Source organism: Coenobita brevimanus, chromosome 117 (assembly GCF_032717465.1).
Source record: "Coenobita brevimanus isolate Jiangsu-jjx chromosome 117, ASM3271746v2, whole genome shotgun sequence".
NCBI classification, from domain to species: Eukaryota; Metazoa; Arthropoda; class Malacostraca; order Decapoda; family Coenobitidae; genus Coenobita; species Coenobita brevimanus.
Window position 1 is genome coordinate 4,568,188 of NC_137070.1, and position 18,627 is coordinate 4,586,814.

General features: G+C 47.2%; 2 protein-coding genes across 2 annotated transcripts; one reads left to right on the forward strand and one right to left on the reverse strand.

The window, feature by feature from the left end:
• Window positions 1-1,174: 1,174 nt before the first annotated feature.
• LOC145419102 (histone H3-like) lies at window positions 1,175-1,585 on the reverse strand. The gene has a single exon (XM_080287342.1). It carries the CDS (start codon window positions 1,583-1,585, stop codon window positions 1,175-1,177), a length of 411 nt encoding a protein of 136 aa, XP_080143468.1.
• A 14,899-nt stretch (window positions 1,586-16,484) lies between these two features.
• On the forward strand, window positions 16,485-16,796 carry LOC145418982 (histone H4). Its single transcript, XM_080287233.1, has one exon. The coding sequence runs from the start codon at window positions 16,485-16,487 to the stop codon at window positions 16,794-16,796; it is 312 nt and encodes a 103-aa protein (XP_080143359.1).
• The last annotated feature ends 1,831 nt before the right edge of the window (window positions 16,797-18,627 follow it).

Genomic DNA, 18,627 nt, shown 5'->3' on the forward strand with positions numbered 1-18,627 from the left:
GTCAAGCACACATACACACAAGCCCTCATACCTCCGTACACACAGACATACATGCTCACACACACACACACACACACACACACACACACGTACAGTATAAACATACAACATTCATACATACATACATACATACACACGCTCAACTGCAGGTAAAAATCGATGGGTTCAGGTTTTTTTTTTTTTTTTCCTCAGTATATTAACGGAAGGATTTAATGTACGTTCGTGGCCACTGTCAAACCTTCATAACGGGTACAGAGACTCTCCTAATATGCAGCGGGAATGCCTTTCTCCTTGTTCAAACCTGTGTACGTTTATGAGGGCGTGACTGAATCGATCAGGAAGTAAACGAAACAGGCAAATAACGACAACAAAAACTGCGACGTTAACAACAGATCAACAAAAGAAATAAACGAATAGGCAAGTTGCCCCTCCTCCCCCCCCACCCCAACCCCCCAAAAAAGGAAATGAATGATTGAAAAAAAGGATGAATGAATGAATGCATGTATGTAACTATATAAGTACAGTTCATTCGTCCGTTTGTGTGTGTGTGTGTGTGTGTGTGTGTGTCCGTCCTCATACGTCCGTACACACAGACATACATGCTCACAAAGACACACAAATACATAGGTACAGTATAAACATACATACACGAGCACAACTGCAGCAGGCGAAAATCGATGGGTTCAGGTTAACCTTTTTTTTTTTTTTTTTTTTTTCCAGCATAGTAACTGAAGGATTCACCGTGCGTTCATGACGGATATAGAGAGCATCTAATATGCAGCGGGAATGACTTTTCTCGTTGTGCAAACCTGTGTACCTTTATGAGGGCGTGAGTGAATCGATGAGTAAGTAAAAGAAACAGGCAAATAACGAAAATAAAAACTGCGACGTGAACAATAGATTAAAAAAAGAAATAAACGAATAGGCAAGTATTCCCCCCCCTTCAAAAAAAAAAAAAAGGAAATCATTAAAAAAAAAAAATGAATGAATGAATGCATGCATGTAGGTAAGTAATGGAGTTCATTTGTGTGTGTGTGTGTGTGTGTGTGCGGAAAAGCAAGAGCTGATATATGGAAACCTAAACTGAGGGTCTGTCGTCATCTCTCTTTGAAAAAGGGTTTTGGCCCTGAAAAGGGCCGAGATTTCTTTCGATCGAGGTGAGGGGCCTCTCGCCTTAGGCGCGCTCGCCACGGATGCGGCGGGCCAGCTGGATGTCCTTAGGCATGATTGTTACACGCTTGGCGTGGATGGCACACAGGTTGGTGTCCTCAAAGAGACCGACCAAATAGGCCTCAGACGCCTCCTGCAGAGCCAAGACGGCAGAGGACTGGAAGCGCAGGTCAGTCTTGAAGTCCTGGGCAATCTCACGGACGAGACGCTGGAATGGCAGCTTCATTATAAGCAGCTCAGTGCTCTTCTGGTAGCGGCGGATCTCACGCAGGGCCACAGTGCCAGGCCTGTAACGATGGGGTTTCTTGACGCCGCCAGTGGCAGGGGCGGACTTGCGAGCGGCCTTGGTGGCCAGCTGCTTGCGAGGGGCCTTGCCCCCAGTGGACTTGCGTGCAGTCTGCTTGGTACGAGCCATGGCTGAGCGTGACTGAGCGAGCGAGAAGAACAAGAGTGTTGGCGCGCCGCGCCTGGCAGCTGCCTAAATAAGCTCCCTGTCTCAGGACTGGCGGCATGTGAATGGTCGGGGTGTGATGTACATGGCGGTGATTTACTGTTCATGCTTTTTCGATGCAATTCCTGGTTTGCTTGCAAATTTTGGCATGCCCTGTGGCGTGACCTGGCTACGACACCTCTCTAGGATTGGCCTCCTGGGAGGTGGGGTGGGGCCTAGGCCTGAAATCAAGGTTAGATGGATAAGATTCGTACTTGCACGACCGACACAGGGTTATATAAGGGTGGTTGGCGAGCGGGGTCGTCACAGTTGGTCCAGCCACCGTGCCAGCAAGTCCATAGGCGAGCTAGTGAACCTTGGCGCAGTGATCCTGTGGACTTCACCATGGCTCGCACATCTGCTAATTCCTACGACCCGTTGAGGGGGGCATCCAACAGCAGATCGGAGCTACCGGGAGCCCAGAAGATCAGGGGAACCGTTCGTTGGTTCAACGTGAAGGCTGGGTACGGTTTCATCACGTGCCAGGACACTGGTGCTGATGTTTTCGTCCCTGGCCGTTCGATCGTTGTACCAAACGAAAAGCACCGCCAACGCTCTCTTGGCGAAGGTGAGACGGTGGAGTTCAGTCTTTCACAGTCTCCTAAGGGTCCTGTGGCCAGGGATGTCTCTGGGCCGGGGGGTGTAGCTGTGCTGGGCTCTGTCCATGCATGGCGGCACCCCACGGCCCAGAGACGCCGGCCTCAGAATCCTGGGAGATCCGGGAAGATGGACACAATTGTTGCGATGTGCATCGCGACGGCGAAGGCTTTCTGCGGTGATGACAGGGCGGCCCTGCGCATTCTCCTCCCTCAGATTTTTTAGGAGAATGGGTTGCCACGCCTTGTCATCCCCGAAAGCTTCGCCCACGATGTCCGTCCCGCCACTCGTCAGAAGCGTCAGCCCCGTCCTCAGCAGCCTATACAACCTCGCACAACACCGCAAAAACGGCTGCAGTTGGATGCTCCTCTCAACAGAGGGACTGCCACCATTCCCGACGACCCGGCACCAAACTTGGACCTCGAACCGACTACTGAAGATCACGCCTCGTCACCGGCAGCTGAGGAGGACACGGAGACCATCCCCGACCCTCCAGACACCCTAGATCCTGCTGCCATTGACAACGGTGATGAAGACACCACCATGGAGACAGGCACTGCATCCCCTCTGCCATCAACTGAGACCACCAAGAAGAAGAAGAAGGGGAAGAATAAGAAGAGGAAGGCAGAACAACTTGCCCCCTCCATCAACTCGACACTCGACCTGCCTGCACCCACCACCGCCACGAACGTCAGCCCTCAGGATAAAGCAAAAGACCGCATCCGAGACATCTTGCCACCCCTCCATCCCACCATCAAGCAACGTCTCGACTCACTATCCTTCGACGAACTCTTCGATCAGAGAGACAGCTACTGGGACAAGAACTTCTCAGATGCACTCGACGCCCTACTAAGACTCGCTACTCCAGTGCCATTCCAAGAACATCACGAACGATGCCTGGAAGAGATAATAGACACTCACCCCGACGACACAGCGATTATGAACTACATTGTGAACCGGATCGAACACGAGAGAATACAGCATCTTCACTGACCGGGCTAATGTATGGCCCGGCCTGCACTATAGGTGCAGGAAATCTACGAACGAACGAACGCGGGGTCGTCACTCTCAGCCGAGCTCTCGCCAAGGCAACATCTCTGCTTAGTGAAACGTGGATTCCCGGCTCCATAGACTTTCTCAGCAATTTCACCATCGCACCTCACAGAGCTTTCGAGTTTTTCCTGGCTCTATCCTTTTCTCCCAGCTCTTTCTTTTCAGTTTTTTTTTTCTTTTCTCTTCCTGTTCAGCTACTCTCCGGCTGCCGTCTTAGAGTCCCTGCCGTAGTACGACGCCGAACTCTGAAGGAATACCGTTAGGGTATCTCCATGAGGGGGGGCCTTAGAGGCCTGGTTATAGGAGGCGGCAAGGGTTGGCACTGTTAGGGCTAGGTTAGGTAAGTCCCTCACGGGGCAGTGACGGGGTCTCCTGCATCGCCCTTTAGAGGGCGGGGAGTTTAGGCCCCCGTTACTGTGGGGAACCGCCGGAGAGTCTTGCCCTTCTCTCTCTCTCTCTCTCTCTCTCTCTCTTTTTTTTTTTTTTTCGCTCGTTTTGATTCTATTTTTTTTTCTTTCTTTTCTTTTTCTTTTCTTTCTTCAGCTATATATATCCCTTTACCTATCCCCTTTAGCTCACCTCATTCTATTTTTATTTTTAGTTTCACATCCTTTCACTTTTATTCTATTTTTACTTTTATTCTTCAAGCTCTGTGTCTGCATGTCCGTGTGTCTGTAACATGGAGCCTCCACCCAAGCCTGCTCTGACGTCTTCCCCTAAGACATCCCAGGCTAAGAAACCTCGTCTCACTGGTCCAGAGTATGACCCAGAAGATTTTTTTGAATCTACCCCGGCTATGAATACCGACCTAGACTCTGACGAAGTGGATCGTGCCTCTGCCTCTGCCATGACCTCCAAACCTGCCCAAGACACAAGCCACGCCCCCAGGGCCTCCGAGAGCTCTGCCTTAGATCCTGCTCAACCCACTGATGATGCTGATGGCTTTACCCTGGTAAAAAAAAAACGCCGCTCTGCTGCCAAGACCACGCTCCCCCTTGAGCCCCCCACTACCTCATCCTCTGAACCCCACAACCGCACCTCACCACCCTCACACCCTCACCCCCAATCCTCCACGCGCCTGCAGATGCCGCCACCTCCTGCCACTTCTCAGCCCCCTCATCAATACCTAGGCTTCATTATCACTCCCAATGAGAACTTTTCCTCTACTTACGACATCACCAACGCAATTGCAGCAGCACACCCCTCCTTAAAATTCAAAATGGTCCAGCTTAAAAACCAGGACACTGCTATCGTTCCCCTTGATGATGCTTCTCATGACATCCTCCACACCTTGAACACTGTTGCCGGAAAACCCATCAGCATCCAAAGACGCGACCCTAACCTCACCCCGCATAAATTTGTCCTCACAAAATACCCGACAAATTTTCCCATGGCGGCAGTCCTAGACCACGACTCAGTCGAAACTGCCCGGAGATGCAGTGTACAGGGACAAAATACCAGGCAAGTTATTGTCACTATCAGGGGAACTGTCCCTCCACTCCTCGACCTAGGACAATGGGGCTCATACCACCTACGCCTCTTCATGCCAGAACCCCTCCGCTGCTTCAATTGCCAGCAATACGGACACCACCAATCACGGTGCTCCCGCCGCCCAGTTTGCGCCATGTGCAGTGGCCGCCATGCCACCCAGGAGTGCCTAGACAAATTCAAGGCCAAGCAGCCGGTCGCTGCACATTGCCCGAACTGCGGCGGGAAGCACCATGCTTGGAACAAGATTAGCCCTGCCAGGAAGGAACGTGTGCAGTGGGGGATAGAGAGGGAGACACATTGGGTCCAAGACCACCTCCCTGTACCCCTAGCCTCTCCAACCACCAACGCCTGGGGCGTGCCCCCCATCATCCCCCAAACCTCGTCTCTCCCTCTCCCTCCTCCACAGCCCACCGAGTTTCCCCCACTACGCAACCCCACCCCATCCCCGTCGGCTTTCCACCCACAGAGAAACCCAGCTCGCCAACCACGAACCTTAACCCCGCAGCCACCTCGCCACCCCCCCTCCACCCCACAACACACCGACGCCAGCACACAGACCAACATAGACTCCTCCACCCAAACCTCACCAGACACCACTCATCTCCCAGGCCTTGCCACCACCAGCATAGAGGACTTCAGATCCCTAAGCCGCCACCTATGCACCACAATAGCAGAGGAACTCGGAAAGATCCTGGGACAACAGCTCGACCCCAAACCCCTCCTCCAGGTAACCCACCAAGCCATACAACAGTGGATCGAGCATCCAGATCGGACCAACGCCACCCCCAACAAACTCCCCCCAGCCACCCCCACACTACAGGCGCCACTCCAACCCCCACCAACCCCATCCAACCCAGCCACTGCCCACCAACCACGCCACCGACACCGCCAAAACTCACGATCCCGTGCAACACTAACATCACAGGATCCAAGAAACAGAAGCCGCTCCATCTCCATCGACAGGCCTCAAGAACACCTGGACAAGCATGCAGGAGCCCCCAGCCACCAACATCACACCCCCTCCGGGAAGAAAGGGAGACCTCGATCCAGATCACCACTTCCCACATCCACTCCATCAACCGGAATGACCTAAACACTGCAAGCCATCCCCCTACCTCACAACAAATCACCTCCCCTTCTACATCTCTTCGCATACTGCAGTGGAATATCAACGGTGCCTCTGCAAGACGTTCTCTGCTCGAGGAGGCTGCCCATAAAGACAACATCGATGTCTTCCTCCTGCAGGAAACTCTTCTTAACAAGCGCCAACCACTGCGGTTGCGGGGTTTTATCCCCTTCCTTCTTCCCTGTGCTCATGGCGGTCCCCGAGGCTGTGCCATCCTCGTCAGAAACCACATCCCTGCAATAGCCATCAACCCCCTCCCAGACTGTGGACCCAGAACTGAAATTCAGGGAGTAGAACTTACCCTGACAAATGGAAACCTAAAAATTTTCAATGTCTATCGTCCGCCTGCAGCCGATCTACACCTGGGAGAGCTTTTCTCCCTTTCACAATCAGAGGAAATATTCATAGGGGGGGACATGAATTCCCATCACATGTGCCTCGGATCCCGAAGCCCAGCTAACCCAACAGGACGCCACATAGCTCTAGTACTTGAAGAAACCCCGACCATATCCCTCCTCAACAACACCAACACCCCTACGCACCTACAGGGAGGTAGGCTGGATCTCTCCCTTGTTTCCTCCACTCTCGTTCCTCGATCCACTTGGGAGATCCACCCCACCTTAACATCAGATCACCACGCCATCCTCTGCTCCCTAGGAATCACTCCTCTACCGAAGCCCCCTGGGCCCCCCCCCACGATGGAACACGAAACAAGCAAACTGGGGCTTATTTACAGACACCCTAGACCACCACCTCCTTACCCTAGACCCCTCACCTGACCTTGACAGCCATGCCAACCAAATCACGGAGGCCTTCCAGGCGACGGCAGACACAGCAATCCCCATCACCGGTCCTCCAAAACACTTCCACAAAGACCATTGGTATTATAACCCCAGGGTCAAAGAGCTCAACCACCATCTAAACAGAGCTAAAAAGATCTACCGCTCCAACACCACCCCCGATGCACTAAGATTATCTCCAAAGTGTTATCAGGCACTCTATAGCGGAGAAGAACAGCATAAAAGAGCAGAAATGGCTGGAGTGGTGCCAATCTCTGGGAGCTCACACCAATCTCGGATCTATTTGGAGGAAACTAAAAGTAGTCTCTAGCCCTCCCACTGCCCACCCCCCAACCCACCCCAACCCCCGTGGGAAAGCTGATGACATGGCTGAGGCCTTTGCCCTTAGAACCTCCCCCCAACAACTCCCGCTCTCCACCAGACGCAAACAAGATGACCTATACCAACACAGAGCACACCTGATCCACATTAATAAAAACACCCCAGCCGAGTCAGACTGCCCTTTCACCATACACGAACTAACACACACCTACAAAACTAGCACCGACACCGCTCCAGGTTCAGATGGGATTACTTACAGCATGCTTTCACATGCGGGTCCAGTGACTAGGAAGGCCTTCCTTGACCTCTTCAACCACTCCTGGACCCTCGGACGTATACCCTCGCAGTGGAAGCGTGCTGTAATCCACCCCATCCCTAAACAAAACGACCCCAACAACCCCCGTCCTATCTCCCTTCTCAGTTGCCTTGGCAAAACTGCGGAGCGAATGGTTCTCCACCGTCTGACTTGGTCACTGCCTCCCCCACACAGCCACATCTTCGCCTACATCAAGGGCAAAGGTGCCTCAGAATGCCTCAACTCCTTCCTGTCTGAATTCCGAGGAGGCAGAGGTCTAGCTGTCTTCATAGATCTCGAGAAGGCCTTCGAGCTAGCATGCCCAGAGGCTATCTTCGCAACCCTGGCACGCAGGGGAGTGAGGGGTCGCCTCCTTTGCTGGCTCGAGGACTTCTTCCGAGATCGTGAAGCTGCTGTCCGCTTCCAAGGATTCACCTCTTCCCCCCACAAACACCAAAATGGCACTCCACAAGGCAGCATTCTCTGTCCAACCCTATTCAATGCCCTTGTGGAGTGCCTCCTACACATCGACTTTGGACCTGGGATCAGACTGCTGTGTTATGCAGATGATCTAGCCCTCGCCATCCACAGAGGTCCTTACCATGCTCAAGGCCAGAAAGCCCTCTCTAAAATACACTCAGCGTGCCAAGAACTCGGCCTCAAAATTAACGCCTCCAAAACAAAGGCCCTCCCTATCAACATCAGACCTCCCATCAACCAACTGAGCCTCGGTCAAACGCCCATTGCATACGTTACAACACACAAATACCTGGGCGTGACCATCGATTCCCACTTCTCTTTCAGACCCGAAGTTGCACGCCTGAGAGATAAAACCAAAACCAGGATCTCGGCACTGAGAGCTCTAGCAGGTAAAGGGGGCGGAGCCACCTTTAAGGTCCTCCGCCTCTTTTATATGCAGACCATCAGATCAGTCATAGACTATTCCGCACCTGTTCTCCCAGCAATCGATGCAGGACACTCCCAAAAACTAGAAGTCATTCAGAATGAAGCCATGAGGATCACGTCCGGCTCTCCGAGGTGGACAAAGCTTGCCAACCTCCGCCTCGAGTGTGACCTCATTAGCCTTACCTCCGCATCCAAACTCGTGTTGCTACCCTTGCCACCAAACTAGCCCGCAGTGCATCTCCACTCCCCCTTTTATCACGAATCAAAACATCAGTAGACCTCCACCCTGATATACTCACGGGTAGCTGGCTCCACAGCACAGCCAGAGCCATCCACGCCCTCGAGACATCCTCATTCGTAAATCAAGCCCCTGACTCCCTTGCCCCCACTATCGCCCCCAAGCCCCTTGGGACCCCCCTTTGTGCAAAACAATCATCACCAACACACCTCCTAAATCACACACCCCCACCCAGCAACTCCGCCAAGAAGGCCTACAGCACATCCACACCATCACCCCAAAGGATGCAGTCACCTACTATACTGATGGCTCTGTCTCTGATGGTTGAGCAGCTGCAGCCTTTGTCTGTGAACAAAGAGCACAGGGTTTCCGCCTAACCAACGGAGCTTCCACACTACAAGCGGAACTGGTGGCAATAGCGGCTGCACTAAAGGATGCCCTGCTCCATAACCCTTCATCAACTATCATCATTCACTCTGACTCTATGGCAGCCATCCACACCCTTAGACAGCCTCTTCCCAACGACAACATCTTCATCGTCACAGACCTACTTGCTACAACCCAGCAAATACAGGATGCAGGGGGATCAGTCATTATACATTGGATCCCCAGTCATGTAGGCATCAGGGGTAATGAAAAGGCAGATGACACTGCGAGACAAGCAACACTACGCCCCACCATTGACATAGAGACAGCACAGAGCTTCTCAAACATCAAGAGGCAAATTCAACACCGCGCAAAAGCCCTCAGTCGAGAAGACCACAATCAGGAAGTACAGCTCGGCTCTCCTTCTGCAATGTGGTTTGCCCAGGCCACCCAATACGCGCCACTCAAACCACCTCTGCCAAAAGACAATCGCTTGCTTAACCAACTCCGGCACCTCAGATTGGGATACCCCAGCCTCTCTGAACTAGAAACAGCAAGCGACCCCCCTCCCACAGAATGCGAGCACTGCCAAGTCGACACCCCTTACCCACTGCTCCATTACTTTCTTCGCTGCCCAGTCACCTCCCGCCTCAGGGCAAAATCCACCTACCCTAATCCTGACATTCCTAGAGCCCACACTGCAGCAATCCCACTCAGCACCCTCCGAAAGACCGCAGCCAGCATCGTTGCCACCGCCACATTCAGTGCCCTCCTTCAAGTGGTGCACAGCACGCACCCTCCACCCTAATTTTAATTTATTTATTTATATAATTTATGTATATGTATATATATGTATGTGTATGTATATATATGTATATATATTATATATATATATATATATATATATATATATATATATATATATATGTATATGTGTATATTGTTACATAGCCTATGATTTCATCATCCTTTGTGTAATTTTAACGCACAGTATGCTGCATGTTTGATCACGAGCGTGTTCTGCCTCAGTCCCCCCCTTCTACCGTTATAGTAGAGTAAGTCGTCCTTTCTGTTATTCAGTGCGGGATTGTCGACCGTTTGTCCCCATCGCTTCATTTGCGCGTCCTTATTACAAGTTGTATCAAGCTCTGCTGGCCCCTATATAATGAGCTCAGTCTCTGCATCATTGCCACTTAGATCTGCTCCTCATTTTGTTCACATCTCTGTCCTCCCCTGTACAGATATTATTATTGTGAGTGCTCAAGAAATCTCCAAACATCTAGCAGCTGTGTGTAATTTGAGTATAACCGTTGTTGCATTTTGTTCTTGTACTGTATAGCATAAGTTTAATTTGTAGGCCTAGTGAAGTTTGTAATTTATGTAGGGTTCTTTGTCAGTTATTTTTGATAATAGTTTGTATCTGTAATAATTTATCTGGCATTCACTGAGTATTATCTGGTATCTCATTTTATCAGGGCTGACTTAGATAAATTTACTCTTGCTAATTTCGTGTTAATAGAGGCTATTGCAGTTAACCATATATTTAACCTGTTTATTTGCCATTACATTATCCTTATGAGTCCTGAATGTTTTGTTGTTAGTTTGAGCATTAAACTTTAACTTGTAATTTTACCTAACTCTTTTGTTTTGGACCTGGAACTTTACGGGACAGTAGTGATTTTTAGCATTCTCACTTAAAGTGTACATTATCTTTCTCTGTTCCGTAACATAAATTTGGCGACCTCATATCAGGATAATCAGGATATTATCATAAGGATATTGCTTGATATTTTGTGACTGTTACTTATTAATTATGTCTACTATTACTACACTTGATGAAGCCAAAGATTTTTTGTCAAATGTGCAAACAGTGTGTGATATAGAACACAGAACAAAGAATGAACTTAAGCTTGTTGCTCAACAATTGGGAATTGCTGTTCGCTCTCATCATTCTAAAGATCAAATTGTTGGCATGATTAATAAGAGCTTGTTTAATGTGACTCCTCCAAATGAGCAAACGCAGATTGAAATAGCTAAGTTACAGCTAGCCCTGCAGGAGGCTTGTGCTAAGGAGGCGGAGTCTCGTGTTAAGGAGGCTGAATTTCAAGCACGTGCTAAGGAGGCTGAGTCTCAGGCTAAGGAGGCGGAATCTCAGGTTCGGATTCAGGAGGCACAGATACAGGCTCAGGCACAAGTTGAACTTGCCAGGATTCAGGCAGACCATGAGTATCGTATGAAACAAGGTGGAACTGGATCATCTAGCTCTGATGATTTTGATGTTGCTAAAAATGTTAAACTTGTCCCTCCTTTTAATGAATCTGATTTAACGAAGTATTTTCAGTTGTTTGAGAGGGTAGCTACAGGTTTTAATTGGCCTAAGGAGTATTGGCCAGTACTCCTTCAAACTGTTCTCACCGGTAAAGCTCAAGTAACTTATGCATCTTTGCCTCAGGATCAATCTGATAATTATGATGTAGTTAAGAGCTTGATTCTTAAGGCCTATGAGCTTGTTCCTGAAGCCTATAGAGTAAAATTTAGGACAACTTACAAGCAAGATAAGCAATCCCATGTTGAGTATGCAAAAATCAAAGAAGATCTGTTAGAGCAGTGGTTAAATTCTAAGAATGTGGATTCTGATTTTGGTAAATTTAAGCAGATGATTTTGCTGGAGGACTTCAAGAGGTGTATTTATAAAGATGTAAGCCTATATCTCGATGAGAAAAGAATAGATAATTTGTCTGATGCTGCAGTTTTAGCTGATGAATATGTTCTCACTCACAAGAGATATTCTAGAGAAAAAGGGAAAGCTGAGAGTAAGTACGTTGCCTCTACTCAGAGTACAGGTAACAGGAAAGAGAATAAGGATGATGTTTCTCAGGAAGTAAATACCAGCTTCACCTCTAGATTTCAGAAAAGTAAATGTACTTATTGTAGTAAGCTTGGTCATACTACGGAGAGATGTTTCAGGAGACAGCGTGATGTGAACAAAAAGGAGTCTTTAAATATTCAGTCAATTGGTCTAGTGTCCACTCTTGAGAGTTCCCAGAATTCTTTAACTGAGTTAACTGAACCTGCTTTGAGGGGTAACTTAAATTCTCATGATGGAGCTCCTCTTTTGAGCAGTAACGTGGGTGACACTCTCAAGAGTTCATGTGCTAATTTCCTGTCTGATGGTTTTGTCAGTCCTCTGGACAGTAATGACAGGAAATCAGTTAAAATATATCGTGATACAGGTGCTTGCCAATCCCTTATGCTGACCAGTGTTCTAGGCTCTAATGTTAATTCCTCTGATGAAACTGTAATCTTACAAGGTGTAGGGAATAATTACTTCTCTGTCCCTCTGTGCAGAGTGAATTTAGAGTCTGGTTTTGTTAATGGTTCCGTTATGGTTGGGTTGGTTGAGACACTCCCAATGTCAGGTGTAACTTTCTTACTTGGAAATGATATTGGTGGAAGTCAAGTGTGTCCAGCTCCTCAGTTGTCTAGAGAGCCAGTGGCTGCGGCCCAGGATTGTGATGTCCCTGATGTGTTCCCTGCATGTGCTGTCACTAGGGCTAAGTCTAAAGTTACTGGTGATTTAGAGGATAATGATGATGATGATGTTATCCTAGCTGACACTTTTCTTGCTAATCTGGACCATTCACCAGATGAGGCAGTACCCCGTAGTGTTGATAATTTGTCTCGTCAAGAGTTGGTTGAGTTGCAGGTTGCTGACCCTGAGTTGAAAGGTCTAGCTAACTCTGCTTGCAGTGAAGAAGAGTCAGCCGGTGCTTCTACTTGTTATTATGTAAAGTCAGGAGTACTTATGAGGAAGTGGAGACCCTCAACAGCATCAGCCGACTGTGAATGGGAGGTTGTACATCAATTTGTCATCCCTCGTGTTTGTAGGCAGGATATCATTAGAGTGGCTCATGATTCCAGTTTGGCAGGACACCTTGGAGTGAGGAAGACTGTGGCACGCATTTTGAAACACTTCTACTGGCCAGGTATCTTCAGGGATGTTTCCTGGTATTGTAAGTCTTGTCACACCTGTCAAGTTGTGGGGAAGTGTAATCAGACCGAAAAGGTTGCACCTCTAGTTCCCATTCCTCCTTTTGAGGCGCCTTTCACCCGTGTGTTGGTGGATATTGTGGGCCCTCTTCCTAAGACTTCTTCAGGATTTTCTTATGTGTTGACCATGATTGATATGGCTACTCGTTATCCTGAAGCCATTCCACTTAGAAATATCTCAGCAAAGAACGTGGTTAAGGAAATGCTAGGGTTCTTCACAAAGTTTGGTCTGCCCAAGGAGGTACAGTCAGACCGGGGAAGTAATTTCATGTCAAACGTTTTCAAACAGTCTCTGAAAGAGTTGGGCATCACCCAGATCACGTCTTCAGCTTACCATCCCCAGACCCAAGGAGCGTTGGAGAGATATCATCAAACACTCAAATCGATGCTCAAGAAATACTGTTTGGAACATCAGAAAGACTGGGATAAAGGTCTTCCATTCGTTGTGTTTGCTGCAAGAGAATCTCCAAATGAATCACTGGGCTTCTCACCTTTTGAACTACTGTTTGGCCATGAAGTAAGAGGACCCCTTAAGCTACTCAAGGAATGCTGGCTGTCGGAGGAAGATGACGTCAACCTGCTGGAGTATGTGATGAATTTCAAAGAACGGCTGTCCACTGCTTTACAGCTGGCGAGAGAGAATTTAGGAGCTGCTCAGGAGAAGATGAAGACTTGGTATGATAAGAAGTCCAGGTTACGCCACTTTCAGCCAGGAGATCAGGTTTTGATTCTGCTACCAGTTCATGGGCAACCTCTTCAAGCCAAGTTTAGTGGCCCTTATTTCGTGGAGAAGAAACTCAGTGATGTCAGCTATGTCATCGCCACACCAGATCGTAGAAAGAGCAAGCAACTATGTCACATCAACATGCTAAAGTTATATCACAGGCGGGACGAAAATAATCCAGTCTGCACTGTAGCTGTTCCACCCGAGTCTGCAAGTGAAGCTCTCCCATGCAGTATGAGCCTGAGTGATAGTTTGGGGAAGAATCCTGATATCATGAATGATCTCCAGACTAAGCTTTCTCATCTACCACCCAAGGAAAGGCAGGAGTTTTCGGCATTACTGCAGGAGTACCCGCAAGTGTTCCGTGCCACTCCAGGAAGAACCACTGTGTTGATGCATGATGTCGATGTTGAAGACGCAAAGCCAATTAAATTGCCTCCTTACCGTGTGAACCCAGTGAAAGTTCCTCTCATCCAGAAGGAGCTTGGCTACCTGTTGGACCACAAGATGATTGAGCCCTGTCAGAGCGAGTGGAGTTCTCCTGTCACTCTAGTCCCTAAGCCAGGTGGGTCACAGAGGCTTTGCATCGACTACAGACGTGTTAATCAGATAACCAAAACAGACACTTACCCTCTCCCTCGTGTGGAAGATTGCATAGACAAGATCGGAAAGGCTAGGTACATAAGTAAGTTTGATTTGTTAAAGGGATACTGGCAAGTACCTATGACTGAACGTGCTAGGGAGATCTCATGTTTTGTAACACTAGGAAAGGCTTTTGCATGTTCTGTAATTCCGTATGGTATGAAGAATGCACCAGCCACATTTCAGAAGCTCATGAATGTTGTAACAGAGGGTTTGGCAGGGTGTGTTGTTTATATTGATGATGTATTAATCTTCAGTGACAACTGGAAAGATCATCTATGCCATGTCAGTAAATTTCTTGACCGTTTAGTTCAGGCTAATCTTGTAGCTAATTTATCAAAGTGTGAGTTTGGTCAAGCTGAAGTTCAGTACCTTGGGTATGTAATTGGTGATGGACATGTTGCACCACCAGGAGCTAAGGTTCAGGTTATAAGTGATCTTCCCAGACCTAAAAGTAGGAAAGAGCTACAAAGATTTTTGGGAATGGTAGGTTATTACCGGAGATTTGTTCTTAACTTTTCTATTCTTGTATCACCACTTACAGACCTACTGAAAAAGGGAGTTGAATTCGTCTGGACCGATAACTGTGAATCCTCTTTCAACAAACTTAAAGCTATTCTATTAAGTCAGCCAGTGCTCGCTACTCCAAATTTTGCTAAGCCTTTTAAGATGGCTGTTGATGCAAGTGATACAGGAGCTGGGGCTGTTTTGCTGCAAGAGGATGATCAGGGTATTGAACATCCTGTATCTTATTACAGTAAGAAGTTCACTCCACCTCAAAAGAACTACTCAACTATTGAGAAAGAGCTTTTGGCCTTGATTTTGGGTTTACAGCATTTTTCATTTTATTCGTGTTCTGGTTTTGACCCCATAGTCATACCGATCATAACCCACTGAAATTCCTTAGTAAGTTTAAAGATAAAAATCAGAGATTGACAAGATGGAGTCTACTTCTTCAGGAGTATTCATTAGACATACAACATGTCAAGGGGAAAGAAAATGTTATTGCAGATTGCTTATCTAGACTTTAGACAGATTGTTTTAGAGTAATAAGAAATTTCCTTTGTAAATTTCTTTTTCTTTGTGGGGAGGTGTTACATAGCCTATGATTTCATCATCCTTTGTGTAATTTTAACGCACAGTATGCTGCATGTTTGATCACGAGCGTGTTCTGCCTCAGTCCCCCCCTTCTACCGTTATAGTAGAGTAAGTCGTCCTTTCTGTTATTCAGTGCGGGATTGTCGACCGTTTGTCCCCATCGCTTCATTTGCGCGTCCTTATTACAAGTTGTATCAAGCTCTGCTGGCCCCTATATAATGAGCTCAGTCTCTGCATCATTGCCACTTAGATCTGCTCCTCATTTTGTTCACATCTCTGTCCTCCCCTGTACAGATATTATTATTGTGAGTGCTCAAGAAATCTCCAAACATCTAGCAGCTGTGTGTAATCTGAGTATAACCGTTGTTGCATTTTGTTCTTGTACTGTATAGCATAAGTTTAATTTGTAGGCCTAGTGAAGTTTGTAATTTATGTAGGGTTCTTTGTCAGTCATTTTTGATAATAGTTTGTATCTGTAATAATTTATCTGGCATTCACTGAGTATTATCTGGTATCTCATTTTATCAGGGCTGACTTAGATAAATTTACTCTTGCTAATTTCGTGTTAATAGAGGCTATTGCAGTTAACCATATATTTAACCTGTTTATTTGCCATTACATTATCCTTATGAGTCCTGAATGTTTTGTTGTTAGTTTGAGCATTAAACTTTAACTTGTAATTTTACCTAACTCTTTTGTTTTGGACCTGGAACTTTACGGGACAGTAGTGATTTTTAGCATTCTCACTTAAAGTGTACATTATCTTTCTCTGTTCCGTAACAATATATATACATATGTTTGTATCTATATTTACTTATTTTTATTTTTTTATTTATTTTTATTTTATTTTTTTTATCTATTTATTTTTTTTTTTATAAAGCCGAAGAAACAGACTGTGTACAGGGCGGCACGTCCGCGCTGTTCACACGGCCTGTCTTCCCCATTCACACCAAAGCCTAACTCCACCGACCGGGCTAATGTATGGCCCGGCCTCCACTATAGGTGGAGGAAATCTTAAAACGAACGAACGAACGAACGCGGGGTCGTCATCATTGTTGGTGCTGGGAGCGGAGTGGACACTCACTACTACTGGGTCTGAGCAGCAGCTGTAGACACTATGACTGGTCGAGGCAAAGGCGGCAAGGGTCTGGGCAAGGGAGGCGCCAAGCGACACCGCAAGGTGCTTCGTGACAACATCCAGGGCATCACCAAGCCTGCCATCCGTCGTCTGGCTCGTCGTGGTGGCGTGAAGCGTATCTCGGGCCTGATCTACGAGGAGACCCGCGGTGTTCTCAAGGTGTTCCTCGAGAACGTGATTCGCGATGCTGTCACCTACACTGAGCACGCCAAGCGCAAGACCGTGACCGCGATGGACGTGGTGTACGCCCTGAAGCGACAAGGGCGCACCCTTTACGGCTTCGGCGGTTAAGAGGGTGCGTGCCTAACTGCATGGCACTATTCCACCTGGCCACGGCAAAGCACACAACAACAACAACAACCACCACCGAACCTCTTTTAGAGGTCCACACCTAATTTCTGTGAAAGAGAATGAATGAAGGCATAGTAGTATAAGTAAATGCAGACGTTGAGCAGGTTAGCTAGCACTTTTTTTTTTTTTTTTTTTTTTAAGGTAACGGATAGGAAGACATGTAATGCAACCCAACCAACTCTTACCACACCTAACATAACCAACCCTAACCTAACTGAACCATACCAAACCTCCCTCTCTCTCTCTCTCTCTCTCTCTCTGGCAGTTTAAAAAAAAAAAAAAAGGGGGGGTTAGGCAACTGTCAATTTTGCCTCTACATCTTCTAATTTTAATGGACGTCTGCATACATATACATTATCACTTATTTTGCTGGGCCATTGCTTTCTCTGTCCCTCTGATCTCCCCCCCCCCCATTTCAGGAAAGCTTTCTCCATACCTACCAGGGCAATTTCCATCCTGTTGCGAGAGCATCTCCTCTGCTGTGCTCCGGGAGTCGCCTCCATAAATCGTGAAGGCAAATCCCACTATTCCAAGGTATTTCTGCCTTCATATGCACAAGCAGCAAACTTGAAGAATGCACCTAGAGAATAGAAGACATAGTCAGTCACGTCAGTGAGGCACCACACACACAGTGCATGATATGAATGCCTAAGTGTTAGACAGACAGAATGTCTGCATATGAACAAGTTATCCCTTGAATTTGTCGCTGTCACGGCCGTTTTCTCTAAGTGCCAAAACCCACCAATCACCCATCGTACAAGCATTGCATCAACCGCCATACAACCGCTGAGGCCTGAAATCAAATTTAAATGGATCCGGTTGGTACTTGCACGACCGCTAGTGCATTACATAGAAGAGGTGGTCGACAAGGTGGCTGACACTCGCCTCCCAACAGCTTCACTAAGCAGGCCTACACCGGAGCTCGCAGTTCGATGGCTGCTGCTGCTGCTGCTGCTGTTGATGATGATGATGATGATTATTATTATTATTATTAATCTTGATGATGATGATGATGATGATGATGAATGAATGGATGGATGAATAGATAGATTGTGGTTTTTGATTTTATAGGAACTAGTTGTTGTAATACTACTCCTAATGACGAGAGAAATGAATGAATAGTATTTTCTTAATTATTCCTCTTATTTGGGGGTGTTAAATCCACCATGGTCGTCACCACACGGATAATATATATATATATATATATATATATATATATATATATATATATATAGATATATATATATACTGTTGAATACATCACCATATCCTCTGTCACTGAACGACTTTGTCCATTCCTTCGATGGTGGGAGAATAGCCATGATCATCACCTATGTTTTCATTCATCCACCCGGCCAGGCAGTTATTTAGGAGGCATAATTATACAGTACAGTATTATTATGTAGGTGCAGTTGGCAACGGGACAAGACGCTATGTAGTAATGGGAATATTATTATTATTATTATTATTATTATTCATCGACCTTCACTGATGTCAGTATCTTCTTACATGCAACCGAACGTAAATAAATATAGCCACAGACATATGCCAGCATTCAACACATACCACATTATACGCACATACATACAGACAGACACATACATTACAGTATACCAACACATTCATCCATACACAAAGATGATGATGTTGGGCAAAGTCTATTCTCTCTCAAGAAACGAATGTGGCTCCTAAAGAAGCCGATGGAGGTGAAGAAGAAGAAGGATTTCTTGGAAGTGTTTACTTCTTCTCCGTCTTCTTGGGGAGCAGCACA

Excerpts from the sequence above, each read along its gene's own strand:
- LOC145419102 (XM_080287342.1), bottom strand. The coding sequence starts at position 1,585 with ATGGCTCGTACCAAGCAGACTGCACGCAAGTCCACTGGGGGCAAGGCC.
- LOC145418982 (XM_080287233.1), top strand. The coding sequence starts at position 16,485 with ATGACTGGTCGAGGCAAAGGCGGCAAGGGTCTGGGCAAGGGAGGCGCC.